Source organism: Labrus bergylta, chromosome 22, assembly GCF_963930695.1.
Source record: "Labrus bergylta chromosome 22, fLabBer1.1, whole genome shotgun sequence".
NCBI lineage: Eukaryota > Metazoa > Chordata > Actinopteri > Labriformes > Labridae > Labrus > Labrus bergylta.
Genome location: NC_089216.1, coordinates 2,349,661 through 2,371,160, shown reverse-complemented (window position 1 = coordinate 2,371,160; position 21,500 = coordinate 2,349,661). Strand labels below are relative to the sequence as shown.

The following is a 21,500-nucleotide window of genomic DNA, read 5'->3' as shown; positions in this document are numbered from 1 at the left end:
TTAGGGCGCACTCACACTAGGCAATCCAAACCTGTCCTAAGAACTCTTCAGCCAGTCTATAGGACAAACAGAGTTTGAACATTTTCTGTCAGTATTCTTACATATATTTTTTGTGAGTGTGACTTCTGTTTTGTTTTTTGTTTGTTTCATTTGTTTTGTTTTGAAATAAATTCTTGGAACAAATTTTTGTTCTGATATGTTTTGTTTTTTTATAACCAAACTAGTAGTGTCTTAAATAATATGATTTATAACAAGGGTAGGTGTAATAAGATAAAGCTTCAGCCTACACCTTCTCGGTCACAATGTTTTTTTAGTAGTAGAAATAAATTACTACTTCTCCTACTATATATTTCCCTATACTGACTTCTGAACCCTAAACACTAAATATTCTGAAATTTATGAACAAAAACAAGGGATAAATGGGATAAATGTTGTACTTTTAACCTTGAATTGTGAAAAAAGAAAGACAGATTTGAGCCATAGCACGTTGTTAAAAGTATTACTTTGTTTCACAATATACAAAAAAAAAACAAGCGTAATAATATTGACAAAACCCCATACAGTAAGTAGTACATCAGTACAGTGTAGTGCAACATGTTTCACAGTCAGCAGGTACATTAATCAGCCACAAGGGGGAAGCAACAGCTCGGATGATTCTATACAGTCCAAAATTCATCGACATCCACTGAATGTATTTACAGATTAACAGAGAGAGAGAGAGAGAGAGAGAGAGAGAGAGAAACACTCAGAGCTTTTAGAAGTGTGTCAGTTCATTCAGTTGGATTTCAATAATGTTGATGTGAAATGTGTGTGTGTGTGTGTGTGTGTGTGCTTGAAGTGGTTTACTGCATATTAGTGACTCAAACATGTTTAACTGTTTATGAAGAGTTTACTTCTGATTTCTTGTTTAAGAATTGTACTCATTTCCAGTCAACTCCAGAAAAGCTTTAATTATGTTTTTTTCAGTTTATCAGTTTATCTTTCTTGAATTAAAGGTCACATATACTCCTCCTCTTCTTCAGTGTAAAGAAGTGTCAGAGCTCCCCAAAACATGTGTGTCAAGTTTCTTGTTCTAAATCCACTCTGATCCTGTATTTGATCATGTCTATAAACCCCTCTATTTCAGCCCTGCTCAGAACAGGCTGTTTCTGTGTCTGTACCTTTAAATATGTAAATGAGCTGTGTCTGACCACACCCCCTCTCTGGAAGGGCTTGGGTGTACTCGGTGCTTTCTCGCTCTGTCCTATTTTTTACGGTGAGAAGGCGGACTCAGAGGGCAGAACAAACACCTAGCTGTGGGAGTGTCACCCACCTGGGGGAGGGGCTACTGCCCTTTGTGATGTCACGACGGGAAAATCTCCAAACGGCCTGTTTGAGCACATATTTTCTGAAAAGTGGAGCGGGCAGAAGACAGAGAGGATGGACTTTTCTCATCATTGGGGGGGTTTGTAGACGGACTAGAGACACATGTTAGAGTTAGAGGAACATGGTGAAGTGGATTTTGAATCATATGTGACCTTTAAAGAAAAAAGATTTCATATTTTTTTTAAATGCCCAGTGAGAAGCTGCTAGATGCTGACATTTACAAAACTTTAAAAAAAAACAACAACAAAGAAAATGATGCCACTTTCCCCAAACTAATGCCCATCTAGTTTGATTAATAAATATCCTCAAATAATCACATTTCCCCCTTCAGATAATTCATATTAATGTCTGATGTAAGCATGTATTATGATAGACTGAAGAAAAGCCTGTCTGTGTGAATAAAACATTAACAGCAGTTACTTTGATTTCATCCTCCATTAAATCATCACATTAAAACAACAAAGCCCCAAAACACACACGTGGCTCTTTGTTTAAACGGTATAATATTTTCATTTTGACTACATGAGGTCTTTGAGATGTTTTGACTTCTTTGTGGTTACATTTTGATCACAGACTGATCCAATGAATCATTTTATAAATCCATCAAATCAGATTTTTATTTTCAGATTCACCCGTTAAAGGAACAGTTCAACATTTCTGTCTTCATCTCAAATCTCCTTCCTTTTTATATTTATCTTCTCTCTGCAAACATTCAACCTACCGTCCTCAGTTTGTAAAAGTGAAGAAGAAGAAATCATAGAATCGAGTTCTCTTTGACGCCGGGAAGCTCATAAAAAATGGTTAATCCAATATGGCGTTAACGTGGAGATTTATTTTTTGCATCTTCTGTTTTATTCTCTCTTTACTCAAATTGGTTTTGTTCCCTCTCTTACCATTTTTCATGAATTTATGATGATTTTTTTGTTCTGTTCTTCTCCACAATGACGCCGTGTTGGCCTTTTCTTTTCATTACCCCAACACTCTCACCTTCCTTTCCTTCCTTCCTTCCTTCATCCACACTTGTCTTTCTCCCTCACTCTGTCTCTTATGTCATGCTGGATATGGGGTCGCTGATTTTCAGACACCTCCAGTAGAGGGTTCTTGCAAAGGTGAAGAGAAGGAGCAGGATCAGAAGCACCCAGGAAACGTAGATCCCTTTGGACTGCTGCGCGTGACTCCATGTTCCAAACTGAAGGACGCAAAGAGACACACGTGTGAGATGCAGAGAAATCTGGGGGGGAGGGGTCACTTGTCTCGTGGTTCTCTATCATGACCGTCTTGTATTTCTAGCGTATATCGTTCATTACTTTGTATCACATGACCTGTCAGGTGACGTCAGGACTTAATGAGACATCAGCTGAAAGACTTCAGCAGGTAGACCCAGCTGTAAAGGTGACGCTAACTCTATGCTCAACTGACGCCGAGCACACAGCCTATCATTGTAAACACTGACATCCGCTCTGACACGAGGCGGCAGATTCAGTGAGTGTGCAGGACCGCCTGGCTTAAAAGTCAGAGCAGAAACAAGCAGGAGACCTGGATTCATGTCGTTTGTTACTTTTACTTACCCACCACAGGGGTCTGCTAGGTTGAGCATACTCACCCACCACCGCAAAAAAAATAAAAATAACCCACCCATATTTGGCTAAATTTCCCAACCCTGCTTCCCACACACTCAAAGACACTCACTATGAGTCCTGCAGTGGAGGCCGCAAGGACGATGAACAGCATGAAGCACAGCAGGCTCCTCCTCCTCGGGTACCGCCGACCAATAGAGGAGCTGGAAATGAAACCAGAAAATGTTACGGATGGCAAAAAAAAGAAAAAGAAAGACGCACAAAAACATAAAACAGCTGTTTCTGTTCTTACACTTTTCGGCAGTGTGGACACCGGGCCAAGGTTCGGTCTGAAAACTCTGTCCACTGAAAGACAGAGAGTGAAGCGTTAATGTGTGTGTGTGTCGGGTTGGAGACTGAGTGTGTGTGTGTGTGTGTGTGTGTGTGTGTGTGTGTGTGACCTACCAGGAATGTGTTGGTGCAGTGCCCACAGATGATCCTGACGCCGACGGGCTGACGCTGCGGTTCAGGACTGTCCCTGCCGATGTGGACCGGTCCCAGGTTGATGACGCGTTTACTGACACAAAAGCAGAGATGTTGTTTGTTTTAATTTTTTTAAACTGATTGTTGTTTCACTTCAATGTCACGTAGATTTCTGGTCACAAACAACCTGACCACTTCCACATCAGCTTTTTCTGATCCTAGAGAAGTGAGAGACACCACTAGCTCCTGACATGTCTTCATCTCATAAATGGATCAAATGACTGCAGTGAACATTTCTACTGACTCTACCTTTAAATATTTTGCATTTTATAAACAGAAGAAAAATAATCTAATCAATCTCAAATCTTTTGAAACCTCTGCTGAATGTTTTGGAGTCTTTGAGTTCAGACGAATCTCCTCTGCTTTCTTTTCAACAGAAATTGTAAATATTTGAGTCTTTTAAGGCCAAGATAATCAAGAACAAGAGCTCTGCTGATATTCACTGAATTAAGGACCAGAGATGATGAGACAGGGTCCAACTGAATCAGATCTCTGTGCGTACACGATTACATTTGTCACTTCAAAGCAGAGTCCCAAAATCGACACAAGATTGTTTAACTCAAAAAGTGAGCGTGGATACTAAAATAAAAATCCCTCTAGATGATTTTATTGTAGGAGAACTCTTCTCTTATGGAGCGTTTAAATTCAAAGCACCGTGATAAACATCTTTTGGCCGGCTGCAACAGGCAGATTTGAAAACAACACTTTCTCATCTGTGAATGTGAATGAGAACAGATGGAGCGATTAAGAGCCAAAAAAGCTGAGACATGAGGGGGGGGAAAATAAGCCCGCTCTGTTTCCTCCGTCTCACCAGTACGGTCTGGGACAGGCGATCCTCTGCGACGTGACTTTGCAGATCAGCAGACAGTTACACGGACAGCGGACGTACTTCTTCCCGACGGGGGCGTTCTTTATGGGCTGCAGAGACACAAAAGAAGGAAAGGATAAGAAACCCAAAAAGACTGAAGTTTTAGCTTTAGAGTTTCATCAGGAGGGGGGGATGGGAAGACTTCCTGAGACAGGAAACTGTCCGGATGGTGAAATGTGTCTTTCAGCTTAAAATAAATGCTGATTTAGCGTTTCTGACTGAGATGCACTGATGCATGTTCAACATTGTTAGCAGCACCAGTAGCAGCTGATTCAGAGAAAAGGTTTTTGATTGGGCAGATGATGATGTCACTATGGATAAAATGCAACATCATCAAACGCAGGTTGAGACATTTTTGATGTTTTTAGGGGCCCAGAGACTGATGTAGTTTCTGCCTGAACCCCCCCCCCCCCCCCCCCCCCTCTACAGTGCATGACTCACCGTGGCTTCGTTACAGATGCTGCACTTCACCACGTGTTGGTGCGTCTTGCCCTCCACAGAGATGGCGCTCTGACAGACCCGGCAGCTGATGACCGGAGCGCTGCTGCTGTCCGGGCTGCCCTGCGGCGAGTACGGGGGCGGAGGCTCGCCGGGTACTAATGCGCTGGGGAACGGCGCCAAACCTGGTGGGAAAGAGGAAACATGAAGAATGAATAAATGTGAAAAGGTTACGGTGATAATAACATGATTTCAATGAAGGTTGTATCACAATATGTGTGTTTGTTGTTCTTGGGGAGTTTTTCTATAAAGCGTGCTCACAGAGGAGAGTGTGCAGGATCAGATTACAACTTGAATGTGTAGTAGAGCAGTTTTATAGAGGCACACAGCGTACAGACAGCCAGTCGTCGAGTAGCTTTAACGCTCATACAGTGAGTGAAACTTGTTGTTCCTCCCTGTGGTTATCTGATTGCGAGACTCGTATCTGTGCTACGTTGAAATCCCCTTCACGCAAATGATCGACCTACAGTGAGTCATGTGCTGATAATCAAATACTGTGGAAAGACTTGATCAGTTACAACATGATGCTTATCTGTTAGCAACACACCAGCAGGTCTTAATCGATGAGATGAAGCAGTTAAAAAGAAACTATTTGCAACTAAAAATATATAAGATAAGATAATCCTTTATTTATCCCACAATGGGGAAATTTACAGTGTTACAGCAGCAAAGAGCAAAGATTGCAGACAAAAAGTGAACACAGTACAATTTAAATTAAAAAAAAGAAAAATTAAGAATGTACAAAAAAAAAATAGATTTAAAAAATAAAATGAGAGGAAAGAGAAAATATGAAATAGAAATGTTTTGACTAATATAAACAGGAAATGTCGATTATGAAAGTAAAGCAGAGTGTGGTTTTAAAACTACAACAACGATGCAAACCACCTACAAACCGGTGTTGCGGTATAAAGCGTGACCGTGTTAACTGGTGACCTCTAGTAAGCTCAGTGGTTTACCCAGCGAATGCCTATTTGTTTATTTACTACTATAAAGTCAGAAATAGTAACAAGATATCCACTGAATAAACAAAAAAAAACAGGCACTCTGTAGGACACTTTCCACTTTCTAAATCTGGTGTAACTACGACAACGACACCAGTTAGCACGGTCACAATTTTCATCGTAACACCACTCCCATTAATAAGTTATAATCGTTCGTTTTTGCATCGTAACTTCAGTTTCTATGCTACTGACATGACTGTAAAATGCGTGATATCACTCTGACTACATTGCGGACGCCTACACACCTTGATAACCTTAATTTAATCGTGTTTAAACTTAATTTTCACTCACACAAACGAGGCTAAATACGTTAGCTAACGGCTAGCTACGCTAAGTGACGCTTGGTGTGCGTGTGTGTGTGTGCGTGTGTGTGTGTGTGTAGGGGACAGGTGACAGGTGACAGGTGACATACTCTGCGGTTTTGACAGATATCCGTGCGAGCCGCCTCCGGGAGAGAAGCCGTTGGTCCCGTCGTGCTGCTCGGATAGCAGCGGCGACCGTTCCCCGTCCGACATCACTCCCAACGGACCCCGGGCCTGTTTCTGTGTTTTAAACCTCAGAAGGAGACTTTGCTGCGGCGGCTGGAAGAGATTCCTGTGAAGAGTCACGCAGCGGATTTTAATCCCGAAAGCTGTTCGTTTGAGTCCCACATGACACTGCGAGAACAGAAGGCGGAAGCGAAAAAACAAAAACATCGGTCACATGACGGGGATCTGAGTCACGGCTATGACGGACAGGCCCCTCGACCAATGGGCGAGCTCGGAGGGGATGGGTGGGTTCGATGACGGTAAATGAGCCGTTGGTCCGTTTGACAGTTCGGGCCGCGTTCAAATACTGATACACAGCGACCTTATCTGAGTTTGTAAATAGGCTACTTTCAAATAAGGAACCAATGTTTTGATTTATTTACTTCCTTCCTTTTTATTATGTTATTATATCATATGTTATATTGTTCCTTCCTCATTATATCCCAGTTATCTCAAAGAGGACTTTATGTATGTTCTTTAAAGTATTAAGGGAGTTTACATTTTTCTCTGGAGCATGTCATAATATCCCAGTTATCTCAAGAAAACAACAAGATTTCTCAGCTGGATAAACAACAAATCAGAATGAGCTTTATTGGCTATGTTTGTGTAAACATATAAGGGATTTGACTTTGGTTAACTTTGCTGTCTATGTACGAGCATTACAAATGAAATGTTGAACTATCAAGCTCATAAAGCATACATAGAACAATAGTTCAGTGGTGAGGAGTGAAAGTATGCTGTAATCATAGACTGTAAATATTAAAGGATGAAGCCTGAGTGACGTCAGACATCTGTTCCTGCAGGAGGCTCTGGAGGCTCATTGGCAGCAGCCGCCACGTTGGAAATGCTGTCTCAGTCTAACTTTCAGTCAAACTAACGACAGGCTGAGAGCTGGAGCTAGGGTTGCCACCCGTCCCGTAAAATACAGAATCGTCCCGTATTTTTCACTTTGATATTGCGTCCCGTTTTCAATCAGTACGGGACGCGGTTTGTCCCGTATTTCCAAGATGCCTTGAACTCAGCATCATTCAGCCGGCTAGTTCCCGCCTCCTCGGAGCGTCCGTTGGTTTGTTTGGTTCTTTTTTGGCATGAGCAATGAGAGCTCGTCAGTGATTGGGTGAGAGAAAGTCAGAAGGAAAGATGTCTGCAGCTGCCTCTCATATCCGCACTGTGCACCATTGAAATGTAAACGGATGCAGAAATACAGACGAGAGTAGAAAGTAATGACTGGCTTAACAGTGTCAGTGAAAATGAATATAATGTAAAGGAAACTATTGTAGGCCTACTTGTTTATAGATAGGTTATTCCAGTATAGTTTGGATAGTGTGAATATTTTTCGTTACGTAAAACAAAAAGATGACATTTATTTTAGCCAAATCTGTATTCACAGTTTGGCCTGGGCGAGATATCATCAATACAACATCAATATATCGACAGTAGACACTTAATTAATACAATAAGAAAATAGTTCAAAACCATATTAATAGTATCATTCATCATGAGAAAACAACAAAAACGAAAGACAGGAGGACAGAATAAATGAATAAAAATACTATTAAATTTGTACTGTTTATTTAATTAAAAACCTGTCATCTTACTGCTCCCCTCTATGTTACAGTAGTGTCAAAAGCACTTCAATAACACTCTGTTAATGAATTAATGTTAAGTTAATAACTTTATTTGAAGTTTAAGTTAAGTTGTAAATGAAATAGGCCTAACTAGCAGTAATCATCGGCTGAAGTCGTGTTAGGTGCATTTCATTGTGCATACATTACTGTATCTGCCTTTACACTGAAGTTTTGTGTTTTTGTAAATTATTTCATGTTTCATGTTCATAAAGCACTTAAAACTTTAAGTATGACTTCATTAAAACCACGTTTTAAATCATGATTCTCCACAACTGGTGCCCCACCTCACCGTTGGGCCAGTGGTGGCCAGGCCCCTACTGAGTTGCACCTCACTGCGGGGTATCCTTTATTTTTCTGCTTGGAAGGTGGCAACCCTAGCTGGAGCTGAGGCGGGTTTTAAGACTCTTGACAAACCGTTACATGGCGCCCACCTGTCAATCATGTCAGCTACGCGCCTTACTATCAATAACACACTAAACTGGTGGGTTGGGACCCTAGAATGGGACGAGTAGCTATTTTCGACGGGTCGCTAATGTGTGCTAGGACAAAAAACTTGAGTCAAAAAGTAGGCCTAAATCAAGGACATGTTTATCTTCTGCAACATGTTTTGTACCGTCTCAGGTCCAATTAACTGCACTGTTCCTCGTCAAATAATAATTTTATTTAGATTATGTTGAATTGTTGGTTTTATCAAGGCACAAAAGTCTCCTTGGTGGAAGTCCAAGATCCATTCATCACAACAGAACACCACTCAAAGCCCCACGTCATCAGCCATCGTCATGCTGTGTTACCTGTCTTCCAAAAGTGTGTCATGTTGCAAGCACAGTTTGTACAAATACAATCGTCTGAAGTCCAGGATTAGAGTCACAAATCGAACAAACAAGTCTATAGATGAGATCCATGTTGTGAATAGGACAAACTTTAATTAAGAACTTGACAGTCTGCGTCTCGGATTTGCTCTCAGACAGTGACGAGCTTACGTAGGTGTTGAGTGTTTTCAGACATCCAACATTCATTGAAGATTGTTGGTGCAAAAGTTCCAGAACAACTCATTGTATCGTAGGCTCCATTTACCATATCGATCTCATAGTGCACACGTTGTCAAAATAAAATTTCAACAACGCCCTTCCTCTCTCTTTATCCGCAGTCTTTGGAGTCAAAGAGTAACCAATTATGTTTTTTAATGTTTTTTTCTTTCTATAATAAAGAGATGCAACCAGAAGCCGTGAAAGCTTATCGCTCATCAGTTTAATCATAGAGATAACAGAGGCAGAGATCTAGGCTAGCTACAGTGAATAATTTAGCGTCAGATATTTCCCTCAGGCGTTGGTGGAAACCAAAAACAGAGCTAAAAGGGAACAAATATTGGACCTATACATCAAGTGGCAACAAAATAAATGTCAAATAACTGCTATATATGCAGTGTTTCTTATGTTAACATAATAAGCAGTATATCAATTTTAATTTTTTTAAATGTTCATTTTAAGATTTTCTTCTACTGCCCCCCAGTGGCCAAAACCTAACCTACATTAAAGAACATTGGCAAGGCCATTACACAGACTTGTAAAGGGTAAATTATATTACATTTATATAAAGTTATTTTTACTTTTTACTTTTATTTTGGCTGATTTTGACCGCACAATAAAAACTCTGTTAATTGAGAGCGAGCTTTTTGTGTAGGAGAGCGAGAAGGAAAATACATTCGCTTCTTTTTCCATTCATTTGAGAGCTGATACGTTGTTTTGAAAGCATTCAGAAAAGTATAAAAGAAGCATATCATGTTCACAAAATCCTGTCTCTTTTTCAGGGAATTGTTAGTTATCGTACAAATAAGAAATCTGATAGTTCAAAAAGACCAAACACAAGAACATGACCACAAACTGTTGGTAATAATCACTATTTTGTCAGACTAGTTCCTCATACCACACTGTTTCCTTGTTTAATGTTTGAAATGAATAGATAATTTTCTTAGTGGGAGGGAGGTAGTTAAAAGGAATCCCTGTGAAATTTGAATCACGCGTCAATGTCAGTTCACTTGTCTTTGCACGGGGAGGCTCACGCATTCACAATGCTTTGCTCTCTGCTGTTGTTACTGCTGGTCTGCAGCACCCAGGCGACTCACTTTTACGGGACTGTGATGACCTACTACCCAAAAACCCCTCACACAAACGGATCTATTGAGGTATGTGAAGATTTCTATCTGGTAGAAGTTGCAACCTTTAGAAAAGGTCTTTACATTATTGCTTCGATTAAGGTGAGAAAGTAAGTAAGAATCTCCAAGAACAGCACAAAAAGAGGACTTTATGTATGTTCTTAAAGTATTAAGGGAGTTTACATTTTTCTCTGGAGCATGTCATAATATCCCAGTTATCTCAAGAAAACAACAAGATTTCTCAGCTGGATAAACAACAAATCAGAATGAGCTTTATTGGCTATGTTTGTGTAAACATATAAGGGATTTGACTTTGGTTAACTTTGCTGTCAGCATGACGAGCATTACAAATGAAATGTTGAACTATCAAGCTCATAAAGCATACACAGAACAATAGTTCAGTGGTGAGGAGTAAAAAATGCTGTACTCATAGACTGCAAATATTAAAGGATGAAGCTTGAGTGACGTCAGACACCTGTTCCTGCAGGGGGCGCTGGAGGCTCATCTGCAGCAGCCCCCATGCTGGAAATGCTGTCTCAGTCTAACTTTCAGTCAACCTAATGACAGGCTGAGAGCTGGAGCTGAGGCGGGTTTTAAGCTTCTTGACAAACCATTACATGGCGCCCACCTGTCAATCATGTCAGCTACACGCCTAACTATGGATAACAAGTATCGTTTTCAAAATCAAAACAGAGCCGTTATTTGTACCAGGCTTTAAACATGTCAATTTATAATGCGAAAAAGTATTTTTTGCCTGTTGTGTGTATGTGACTTCCTGTGTTCCTGGTGTCAGCCTCTAGTGATGAACTGCAGGATTTTGCACTTCCGCATTGGCTTCATTTTTCAACACTGGATGTGGCTGCTTTACTGTAATAAACAACAAAAATGTAGCAGCTTTCCCCATGTACGCATTCAAATAAACGACCCATTTCTAATATCGTTGTGTAAGCTAAAACAGGTTTTCGTTGTAATTTAACACCACAGGTGGTTCTTCGCTACAAGCTGAACTTCCTCTCTTGCGATGATTCAGACTCGTGGACCTGCTTCTTAGGGGACTGTGGGACTCAGAGCGTAGAGCTACACAAGGTGGAGGAGAGCAGCGGAGAGTGGTGTCAGAGAGAGGGGGTCATGACCCGACAGGTTCCCAGCAACGCTCCTTTTTACCTGGAGTGAGTGATCAGTCAGAGTATTACACTACTTTACACTTTTATAACCTAAGATAGAGAATGTCAATAGTATAACACTCCAAAATCTCAATGAATTCACAGATTTATTCTCCAACATTTTCTGAACATTGCAAAGATTTAGTAACAGATTTCACATAAGGAGTTGAAAAGTAAAAGGTTTACACATCTTCAGTACTTATCTACACCTTCCCCATGGGTTTCCACAACAGGTTAAGTGGGGGTAACTGGATAAATGACGTCGTAAATGACATCTCGTCATGGGAAGCTCTGACTCTGGTGGAGCTGAGGAACAGGTCTGACACCAACGAGGCCAACAGATCACCCCAGACCACCATCCTGCCCGCTTTGAGGTAAGAAAACACACCCATTGTGTTTCTACTTCTAGTTCTTTTTACTTCTCAATTCGGAGCCACACTGTGGATTCAATACATTACCAGCAATTTCAGTGCCTTATAAATCTGACAGGACTGAAAACTCTGCGTATACACATGAAAAGGAGGATATCAGGTGCTTGTTTTCTGTGAAAAAAAGTCAGATTTCTGACTGTAATGTCTTTGCCTGGAGTGGACAAATCTGAATTATCTTTTTCTCAGAGTTCCTTCAAACTGTCAGAGAGATTTCAACCTGTTGGCGTTCGACCCCGATGGAGACAAGGTTAAATGCAGATATGGAAACACATCACAGTCAGAGTGTAACCCCTGCACACCACCATCTGTTCTCAAACTCTCACCTGTGAGTAGCAATGGTCCACAGAAACTTTTAATTAAGTTTAATTTAGCATTTTAGTTTCAGTGTGAACATAAAAACCAAGAGAACAAGCCAAGAAGCCAATATGAAACTATGATTGTGTCTGTCATAAACTGGATTAATGGAAAAGAAAGAGTGGGGTTGTTTTTCTAAAATACCTAATATCCAAAATTCCAATCCAAGTTATTTAACTTTCTGACAGACACCTTGTGTCTCCTTTGTAGTCCTGCACTCTGTCGTTCAGCCCCACAGACAGCAGCGATGAAGGTCCTTACGTCGTCCAGCTGGTGTTGGAGGACATTCCCCAACAGAATATCATCCTGACTCACACAAACGGCTCTAAGGAGTTGAAAACTAGCAACGACCCGATCAGTAAACTACCACTACAGTTTGTTTTAAGAGGTAAGACTTGATGTTCTGACATCACAAAGATATTAAGCTACAGTGGAGTTCAAGTTCCACTGATCTTCAGTGAGGGATTTGGTTTTTCAGGAATGTTATCGAAGCTATTCTGCAAAGTAATCAACATGACAATTAACATTTTTGTGGAATAACACTCACAACGTTTATAACATTGGAAGGCACCAAACTGGTGCCACTACTTGGTCTACTAAGGTGAGGGTTATGAATTTGAACAGGAAATATCTAATGTAAGTATATGAAAAGAAGTGTTTCACACTGAACAGACATTTGATACTAGACTCAAGTCAAAACTGGTGCCAATACTCATTGGGGCTCTGGAATAACTCAGTTGGTAGACTAACGATCCCAATATACGGAGTTGAATTCCTCACCATGTATAACCCAAGTTAGAATCAACTACATCGATTTCCCTGTTTCCCTTCAATTGCTCTATCAAGGAGATGCCAGAAAACTCATCTTCAACAAATGACTTTCATGATGTCATGAATCTTGTTGGGACCACTGGTGACAAAAACATTAAATGTGGATCTCCGCAGAGTTTACAAGTCATTGTCTTGAACCATGAATGTTTGTACCAAACTTTGGTCTAATCTAAAAAGTACATGTCAAGAGGTAAAGAGGCAAAGTGGCCAGACTGGAAAAACCGACTGGAATTGTCATATTTAGAAAACTTCAGCTTGACACCCACCATACCGCGCCCCTGTTGGTGTAGTAATGGAGAACAATACAATGAGTTGTTCTGGAATTATTGCCCAGACAATGTTCAATGAATGTCTGATGTCTGACACTTAACACCTGCGTGAACTCATCATGGTCTGAGAGGAAATCTGACAAGCAGACTTCTGATTAGCTGGCTCTGCAATTGCGAAACCCCAGACTCACTTGAGGTTACCCTCGAGGACCAAACTAAAAAAGTTTCTGATCTTTGAAGGCGATCCTTTGCACAGTGTTTTTAATGGACAGCTCCTTCAGTGAGCGAAGTCTGGTGATGCCTCTGTGGTATACTGAACGACTTAGAAGGTTCTTTGTTCCAGAAAAAGTCAGATATTTTAATTTTAAGTTGTGGCCCTGATTCATGGATGAAAAGACTGGTTGATGGTTTCAATGGTTTTTTTTATTTAATAACTTGACCAGGTGGCAAATGAGATTCTCCATTGGGGATTCAAGAAAATTTCTAATCTAATCTAAATTAGTACTTTTCATTTTGTTCCAGTGGATGGTATGGTGCCGTTCTGCACCGAGGGACTCTATCTGCCTAAATTTCTGCCTCCCACTCCAGCAAATAGAGCTCGGCTGAACACCCCCGTCAATCAAACGATTCACATCCCCATCAGTGCAGAGGCAAACACTTCCAAGTATGTCAAAAAATGAAGACATTTATAAGAGAAAATAAATCAAAATAATTGCAAAACTTTCTCTGATTGGATAAGAAAGTTTTATCCACATAAATATAAACTTAAATACTTTTCGGTTGCACAAGGAATGTTGTTTTGTGTAGCTTAAGACATGTTGCCTATGACATGTTTGACAAGACTGCAACAAGAACATAACCAACTGTATAGTGCTGTTGGCAGATTTGCACTTAAAGATGAAGTAAGATAACACTGTATTGTTAGTTCACACGGAAAACTACAATAATCATCAGAATAACTAGTACAGGAACATCCAGAACATGAACACTATCAAAAAAGTAAGTTGTAGACTACCTTTGTACCTTTAATTTCTAAAAAATATGAAAACTTCCCAAACTCCTACCTGTTCTATGTTATAACCTGTTGACAAATTGTTGCAGAAATGAAAGAGTTTTTTGAGGCTGGTACTAGTTTGACCAGTATTACCAACGACAACCAAAGGAATTATAGGCACATTTGACTCACCCATTTCCAGCTAACTCACAACAACCAAAGTTCCAGCTAACTCACAACAACCACAATCAAGGAAACAGCATTAATCAGATATCAGGTTGAAATTCCAACCATGTTCACAACAACAAAAATATTTTTGCTCCATTTTTGGACAAAACATTTTCAAATACTTATCTGACAGCTTGTCAAACCTTTCCTTTTTCTGTTGTGCTGAAGGATTTCTGAGCTGCTGTTCAGCGGGCCATACGACATTGACAATATCACAATAGAAGTGGGACAGTTCATCCTGAAATGGACACCGTCTGAGAGAGAGGATGGAGAAAGCCACCCCATCTGCTTTGTAGTGCAGGCAAATTCTGGGTGGGTCACTCTGACATACATGATTTACCGTTAGCAAAATACAAGGTAAACTGTAGATATATCTTTTACTTAGTACTGTAAATAAAATAACTTGTGAAATCATTTTCTAAACAAGCTTCCACATTCAATTCCACAGTTCAAGGAAGTATCACTCAGATCTAAGATGTGTCATTGTTACTGTTGGAAACTGTAAGTAGAAACCTGCCTTGTTCTTTTGTGTGTTTAAATTTTTGATTTCCGCCATTCCAAAGTTCAGATAAAATCTATTTTCATGTTCACTTGTGTTTACAGACCAAGCAATCGTAACTTCAACTCCAACAGTCGCTAAAACAACCACAGAGAATACAACCAACATTCCCTCAGCAACTACCACTCCAACCACAACCACAACCACACCAGCTGTAACCAACTCTACGAATGCATCAATACAAAATGCAACATCACCACTAAATCTCACCACTACTACACCAACAACCATGCAGAGTACAACTTCTTTGACTACTTCCACAGCGACAAATACAACACTCAGTCCAAATACTGTTCCTTCAACAATAACCACTCAAACTACAGCTAGCACTACACCGTCTACAACACAAGCTACAAACAATACTCCGTCCACAGCAATACAAGATACCACATCACAGCTTCATTCTACCACTGCTGCACCAACAACAACCATGCAGAATACCACTACTACAACCACAGCTACCAGTACAACATTCAGTCCAACTACTGTTCCTTCAACAATAACCACTCAAACTACAGCTAGCACTACACCGTCTACAACACAAGCTACAACCAATACTCCGTCCACAGCAATACAAGATACCACATCACAGCTTCATTCTACCACTGCTGCACCAACAACAACCATGCAGAATACCACTACTACAACCACAGCTACCAGTACAACATTCAGTCCAACTACTGTTCCTTCAACAATAACCACTCAAACTACAGCTAGCACTACACCGTCTACAACACAAGCTACAACCAATACTCCGTCCACAGCAATACAAGATACCACATCACAGCTTCATTCTACCACTGCTGCACCAACAACAACCATGCAGAATACCACTACTACAACCACAGCTACCAGTACAACATTCAGTCCAACTACTGTTCCTTCAACAATAACCACTCAAACTACAGCTAGCACTACACCGTCTACAACACAAGCTACAACCAATACTGCGTCCACAGCAATACAAGATACCACATCACAGCTTCATTCCACCACTGCTGCACTAACAACAACCATGCAGAATACCACAGCTACCAGTACAACACTCAGTCCAACTACTGTTCCTTCAACAATAACCACTCAAACTACAGCTAGCACTACACCGTCTACAACACAAGCTACAACCAATACTCCGTCCACAGCAATACAAGATACCACATCACAGCTTCATTCCACCACTGCTGCACCAACAACAACCATGCAGAATACCACTACTATTACCACAGCTACCAGTACAACACTCAGTCCAACTACTGTTCCTTCAACAATAACCACTCGAACTACAGCTAGCACTACACCGTCTACAACACAAGCTACAACCAATACTCCGTCCACAGCAATACAAGATACCACATCACAGCTTCATTCTACCACTGCTGCACCAACAACAACCATGCAGAATACCACAGCTACCAGTACAACACTCAGTCCAACTACTGTTCCTTCAACAATAACCACTCGAACTACAGCTAGCACTACACCGTCTACAACACAAGCTACAACCAATACTCCGTCCACAGCAATACAAGATACCACATCACAGCTTCATTCCACCACTGCTGCACCAACAACAACCATGCAGAATACCACAGCTACCAGTACAACACTCAGTCCAACTACTGTTCCTTCAACAATAACCACTCAAACTACAGCTAGCACTACACCATCTACAACACAAGCTACAACCAATACTCCGTCCACAGCAATACAAGATACCACATCACAGCTTCATTCCACCACTGCTGCACCAACAACAACCATGCAGAATACCACAGCTACCAGTACAACACTCAGTCCAACTACTGTTCCTTCAACAATAACCACTCAAACTACAGCTAGCACTACACCGTCTACAACACAAGCTACAACCAATACTCCGTCCACAGCAATACAAGATACCACATCACAGCTTCATTCCACCACTGCTGCACCAACAACAACCATGCAGAATACCACTACTATTACCACAGCTACCAGTACAACACTCAGTCCAACTACTGTTCCTTCAACAATAACCACTCAAACTACAGCTAGCACTACACCGTCTACAACACAAGCTACAACCAATACTCCGTCCACAGCAATACAAGATACCACATCACAGCTTCATTCTACCACTGCTGCACCAACAACAACCATGCAGAATACCACTACTATTACCACAGCTACCAGTACAACACTCAGTCCAACTACTGTTCCTTCAACAATAACCACTCAAACTACAGCTAGTACTACACCGTCTACAACACAAGCTACAACCAATACTCTGTCCACAGCAATACAAGATACCACATCACAGCTTCATTCTACCACTGCTGCAACAACCATGCAGAATACCACTACTACAACCACAGCTACCAGTACAACACTCAGTCCAACTACTGTTCCTTCAACAATAACCACTCAAACTACAGCTAGCACTACACCGTCTACAACACAAGCTACAACCAATTCTCCGTCCACAGCAATACAAGATACCACATCACAGCTTCATTCTACCACTGCTGCACCAACAACAACCATGCAGAATACCACAGCTACCAGTACAACACTCAGTCCAACTACTGTTCCTTCAATAATAACCACTCGAACTACAGCTAGCACTACACCGTCTACAACACAAGCTACAACCAATACTCCGTCCACAGCAATACAAGATACCACATCACAGCTTCATTCCACCACTGCTGCACCAACAACAACCATGCAGAATACCACTACTATTACCACAGCTACCAGTACAACACTCAGTCCAACTACTGTTCCTTCAACAATAACCACTCAAACTACAGCTAGCACTACACCGTCTACAACACAAGCTACAAACAATACTCCGTCCACAGCAATACAAGATACCACATCACAACTTCATTCCACCACTGCTGCACCAACAACAACCATGCAGAATACCACAGCTACCAGTACAACACTCAGTCCAACTACTGTTCCTTCAACAATAACCACTCGAACTACAGCTAGCACTACACCGTCTACAACACAAGCTACAACCAATACTCCGTCCACAGCAATACAAGATACCACATCACAGCTTCATTCCACCACTGCTGCACCAACAACAACCATGCAGAATACCACAGCTACCAGTACAACACTCAGTCCAACTACTGTTCCTTCAACAATAACCACTCAAACTACAGCTAGCACTACACCATCTACAACACAAGCTACAACCAATACTCCGTCCACAGCAATACAAGATACCACATCACAGCTTCATTCCACCACTGCTGCACCAACAACAACCATGCAGAATACCACTACTACTACCACAGCTACCAGTACAACACTCAGTCCAACTACTGTTCCTTCATCAACCAGTAAAATTGCAAGTCCACCACCAGATACTACAACTGAGGGAATAACAACCTTGCCGACAAGCACAACCAAAGACTCAAACCAAAGTGAGTATTATCTACGTTAAAAGTTTTCCCCAATATGATCATGTTTTTGGAAATAAACAAAGCAGTTCGGTCTCACAGAAGTACATGAAATGATCAAGACTGCGTCATACCAAATTATGGTGTTGTCATTTGTTAAAGTATGCATCAGTACTACAGAAACAACTGCAATGGTAGGTATACAAGGATCTTATGTCTTCATCAACACAGTGTTTTAGAAGTAGTAGTTAGGCTGTGCAGAGAGTAAAAATGTCAGCTTGGGTGGGTTGTTGAGGAGAATGGATAGGTCGAACACAAAAGACTTTCAGCCAGGAGACCAGGGTACAATCCCTTAGTGGACTTAAAGTCAACTTTGGCTCATATATTCCCAACATGCACTTTATAAAGTTATGTACCTCACAAATGTGTGTTACTGTCCTGATTTAAGAAGTCATTTTTACTCAAACATCAATCCTTAACTGCGTTGTAATGTTGCTTCTCTTCACCACTAGTTGTTGCAGTTTGGAGAATGAAGATTTCCTCATCATCTCCACTGTCTGATGAACACATCAGGAACACTGTCATCCAACAGGTCAGCGTCCTCTTAAGCAATATCTAATCAAATGGGTACACAATTTGTTTTTGTTGAAAAAATTATCAAAGTTTGTACTTCATTTTGCCATTATGGAATACTGCTTTGAATAATACATCCCTTAACATGCTACTTTTACAACGATTACAGATGAGTCAGAATCCCAACGCTAACAGCTGGGTTTGCACTGAGGCATAAAGAGCAGATAAATGTTGCTACTGTACATGTGCTTCGGAATAACATGTCGGAATACCACTGATTCTTTTTCATCTACAGATCAAAGATGAACTGGTGAGTCGAGGGATGCCATCAGACATCACTTTACGTCTTTTGAGCAGTGTGAGACTGGAGCCTACATCAGCGCCCCCTGCTGACATAACCTGAAAAATGTATTTTCTGCCACCTTTCAAATTGAAAACTGAAGGATAAATACTTTTTTTTTCAAACCAAGGGGAAATTTTACTTTTATCACTCATTTGTTGAGACACTTACAGGCCAAAATACACACTCATAAACAAACAGGATCATATGGACATGTATTGATGGAGATATGTCAGATTGAGGAGTTGCACACAAAAGGGTGTTCAAGGAGTTAGTGATGCCTTGCTCAGTGGTACTTTTAGCAGTGCCCAGCTAGTCAACTTGCATATCTCCAGCTACCAGCCCAATTTCCGCAATGGGTCCCAGGTCCTTTCAAACTGAGCCACTGCCGCCCTCAAGGTATCCACTGACAGGATTCTTTCACTGGCAGAAACTGTGAACGAATTTTCCAAATTGCTCCATTATTTTAAACATTTAAACACGTTTAACGTTTGAAGTCTGTGTGCACAGTATGAGTGTGGTTCTAAGGATGTGTTAAGTTAAGACTGTTTTGATGTAAAACCATGCAGGTCCATGTTTTACAAAATCAAATTAAAAGTGTTTTTGTTGTATTTGGTTTTATGGCTTATATACTGTATGTAATGGTTCTGATGGTATGTTGCACTTCCTGTCAGCACCTGTGTTGGATTGTTAAAGCTGTTCATTTGCATTTGCTGAGGCAGCTTCCTCCTCTCTAGATCATTGCTTGTGTTCTTACTTTCTGATGTTCATAGCTTTGGATCAAATCTACTTCTTAATGAATTGTCGAATTGTAGTTGAATTGTATTTGTAATATACTTTAGACACTGTGACCTTCTTTTAGCAGAGACGCATCATTCAAGAACTACAACATTTTTTATGGGGCCTGATGCCAACAAACAAGTGCAAGTGACGAGTTGACTTAAAACGCATTTCTAATAGAAATAGAAAATGACCTTCGGAGAAGACTTTGGCATAAGCAACAGTGTTATTTGGATTCAACAATTTAAAGGCGGAAAAATCAATGTGTGTGGCGATTATATTTTTATTTATTTTGTATTTAAATGCTGTATTTTAGCTAAAAAAATGTGAAGAAAGGGTAATGATGGAGTTCTTTAAATGAAATGGCACTCTGTAAATAAACTTGCCTTGCCTTTAATCATGGTGTTAACACTTGGGAACTCAGGGAAACTTGAGATACCATCAGACTCCAGTCTCTGAGTTTTGTAAGAAGAGTGTGTGACTGGAAGCTGCAACCACAGTGACCCCCTCTGGTTCAACAAGCCACTAGGTCCATTTAGAGGAACTTCTTATCTTCATCAACATATGGGGTTAGTGTGGGCAATGTGGATTTTTTTAATGTTTAAATTTCCAAAGTTTGATTTCATACCACATATGAACCTTTACTGTGGTTACTATTATCTTCAGGCTTGGAATTAGAAAGTTAGAGTTATTTCTCATTTTATTATCAGATTTCTAAATGTGAAATAAAATAATTTTTTAATGCACTTAATTTACCAAAAGTTGCATTAAGTCAACACATGTGGTACCTCGTTAAATTTTCTTGAGTGGATATTTTGTTCACTGTACAAGTCTGTAATTATGGGCCTCATTCACCAACCAGCATGAAGTAAAACCGTAAAATCCTGAGGCTGTGATGGACCGATTTTTTTGTGGAAAGACTCGAGATTGTTCAGATATTAAAGAGGAAAGATAATAATATGTTTGGGTGTTAATCAAGCACAGAACATAATCTTTGAAAAAAAGACAAAAGGAACCAGCGCAGATTAAAAGACATCTGTTTTTACTTCCAGTTGAACGAGCAGCGCAGCATGTCATTAGGAATAATACACAGGTCACGGTTTCAAGATAGTAACAATAAATTGAAACATCAGTCAGTTGTAAACTTGTTCATCATGATGCAACATGATATTGAACTCTTTATTGGTTTTGCTTTAAAGGGCGTGAAGCCAACTCTTTTTTAACCGACCAGCCAACAAATACATGGTTTTACCAGCTGAATCCATTTCTCGGGCATGGACGAGTAACTCTTTTAAATACTAACTTTTCAACAGTAAAGAGTAATAAGTTACCTCTTTGGAACATCAATACTTATTCTTTGTTTGCCCATTTTTGACGTCAATCAAATGTACAGTTTTTGGATTGCAGAACTGAATTGTTTGGCTGGTGGCTAAGTGTTAATT

General features: G+C 40.4%; 2 protein-coding genes and 1 long non-coding RNA gene across 3 annotated transcripts; 2 read left to right on the top strand and 1 right to left on the bottom strand.

The window, feature by feature from the left end:
- Positions 1-483: 483 nt before the first annotated feature.
- Positions 484-6,516, bottom strand: LOC109998358 (type I phosphatidylinositol 4,5-bisphosphate 4-phosphatase-B). Its single transcript, XM_020653156.3, has 7 exons — positions 6,244-6,516; positions 4,774-4,955; positions 4,276-4,382; positions 3,387-3,498; positions 3,235-3,287; positions 3,055-3,145; positions 484-2,554 (listed from the first exon to the last, which is right to left on the bottom strand). Exons 1-7 carry the CDS (start codon positions 6,344-6,346, stop codon positions 2,411-2,413), a joined length of 792 nt encoding a protein of 263 aa, XP_020508812.1. The 5' UTR covers positions 6,347-6,516; the 3' UTR covers positions 484-2,410.
- Positions 6,517-10,054: 3,538 nt separating this feature from the next.
- LOC136177499 (uncharacterized) lies at positions 10,055-13,962 on the top strand. Its single transcript, XM_065950896.1, has 6 exons — positions 10,055-10,168; positions 11,123-11,307; positions 11,535-11,675; positions 11,919-12,057; positions 12,297-12,474; positions 13,709-13,962. The coding sequence occupies exons 1-6, from the start codon at positions 10,055-10,057 to the stop codon at positions 13,864-13,866; spliced, it is 915 nt and encodes a 304-aa protein (XP_065806968.1). The 3' UTR covers positions 13,867-13,962.
- Positions 13,963-18,069: 4,107 nt separating this feature from the next.
- LOC114921264 (uncharacterized) lies at positions 18,070-20,438 on the top strand. Its single transcript, XR_010664989.1, has 3 exons — positions 18,070-18,389; positions 18,878-18,957; positions 19,234-20,438. It is a non-coding gene; the product is annotated as an uncharacterized lncRNA (long non-coding RNA).
- The last annotated feature ends 1,062 nt before the right edge of the window (positions 20,439-21,500 follow it).

What these genes read in the sequence shown, in the direction of transcription:
- LOC109998358 (XM_020653156.3), bottom strand. Translation starts at nt 6,346, where the DNA reads ATGTCGGACGGGGAACGGTCGCCGCTGCTATCCGAGCAGCACGACGGG. An exon ending in ATATCTGTCAAAACCGCAGA is followed by an intron (nt 4,956 to 6,243) that starts GTATGTCACCTG and finishes CTTTCCCACCAG; the next exon opens with GTTTGGCGCCGTTCCCCAGC. An exon ending in GCATCTGTAACGAAGCCACG is followed by an intron (nt 4,383 to 4,773) that starts GTGAGTCATGCA and finishes GTGTCTCTGCAG; the next exon opens with CCCATAAAGAACGCCCCCGT.
- LOC136177499 (XM_065950896.1), top strand. Translation starts at nt 10,055, where the DNA reads ATGCTTTGCTCTCTGCTGTTGTTACTGCTGGTCTGCAGCACCCAGGCG. An exon ending in AACGCTCCTTTTTACCTGGA is followed by an intron (nt 11,308 to 11,534) that starts GTGAGTGATCAG and finishes TTTCCACAACAG; the next exon opens with GTTAAGTGGGGGTAACTGGA. An exon ending in CTGTTCTCAAACTCTCACCT is followed by an intron (nt 12,058 to 12,296) that starts GTGAGTAGCAAT and finishes TCTCCTTTGTAG; the next exon opens with TCCTGCACTCTGTCGTTCAG.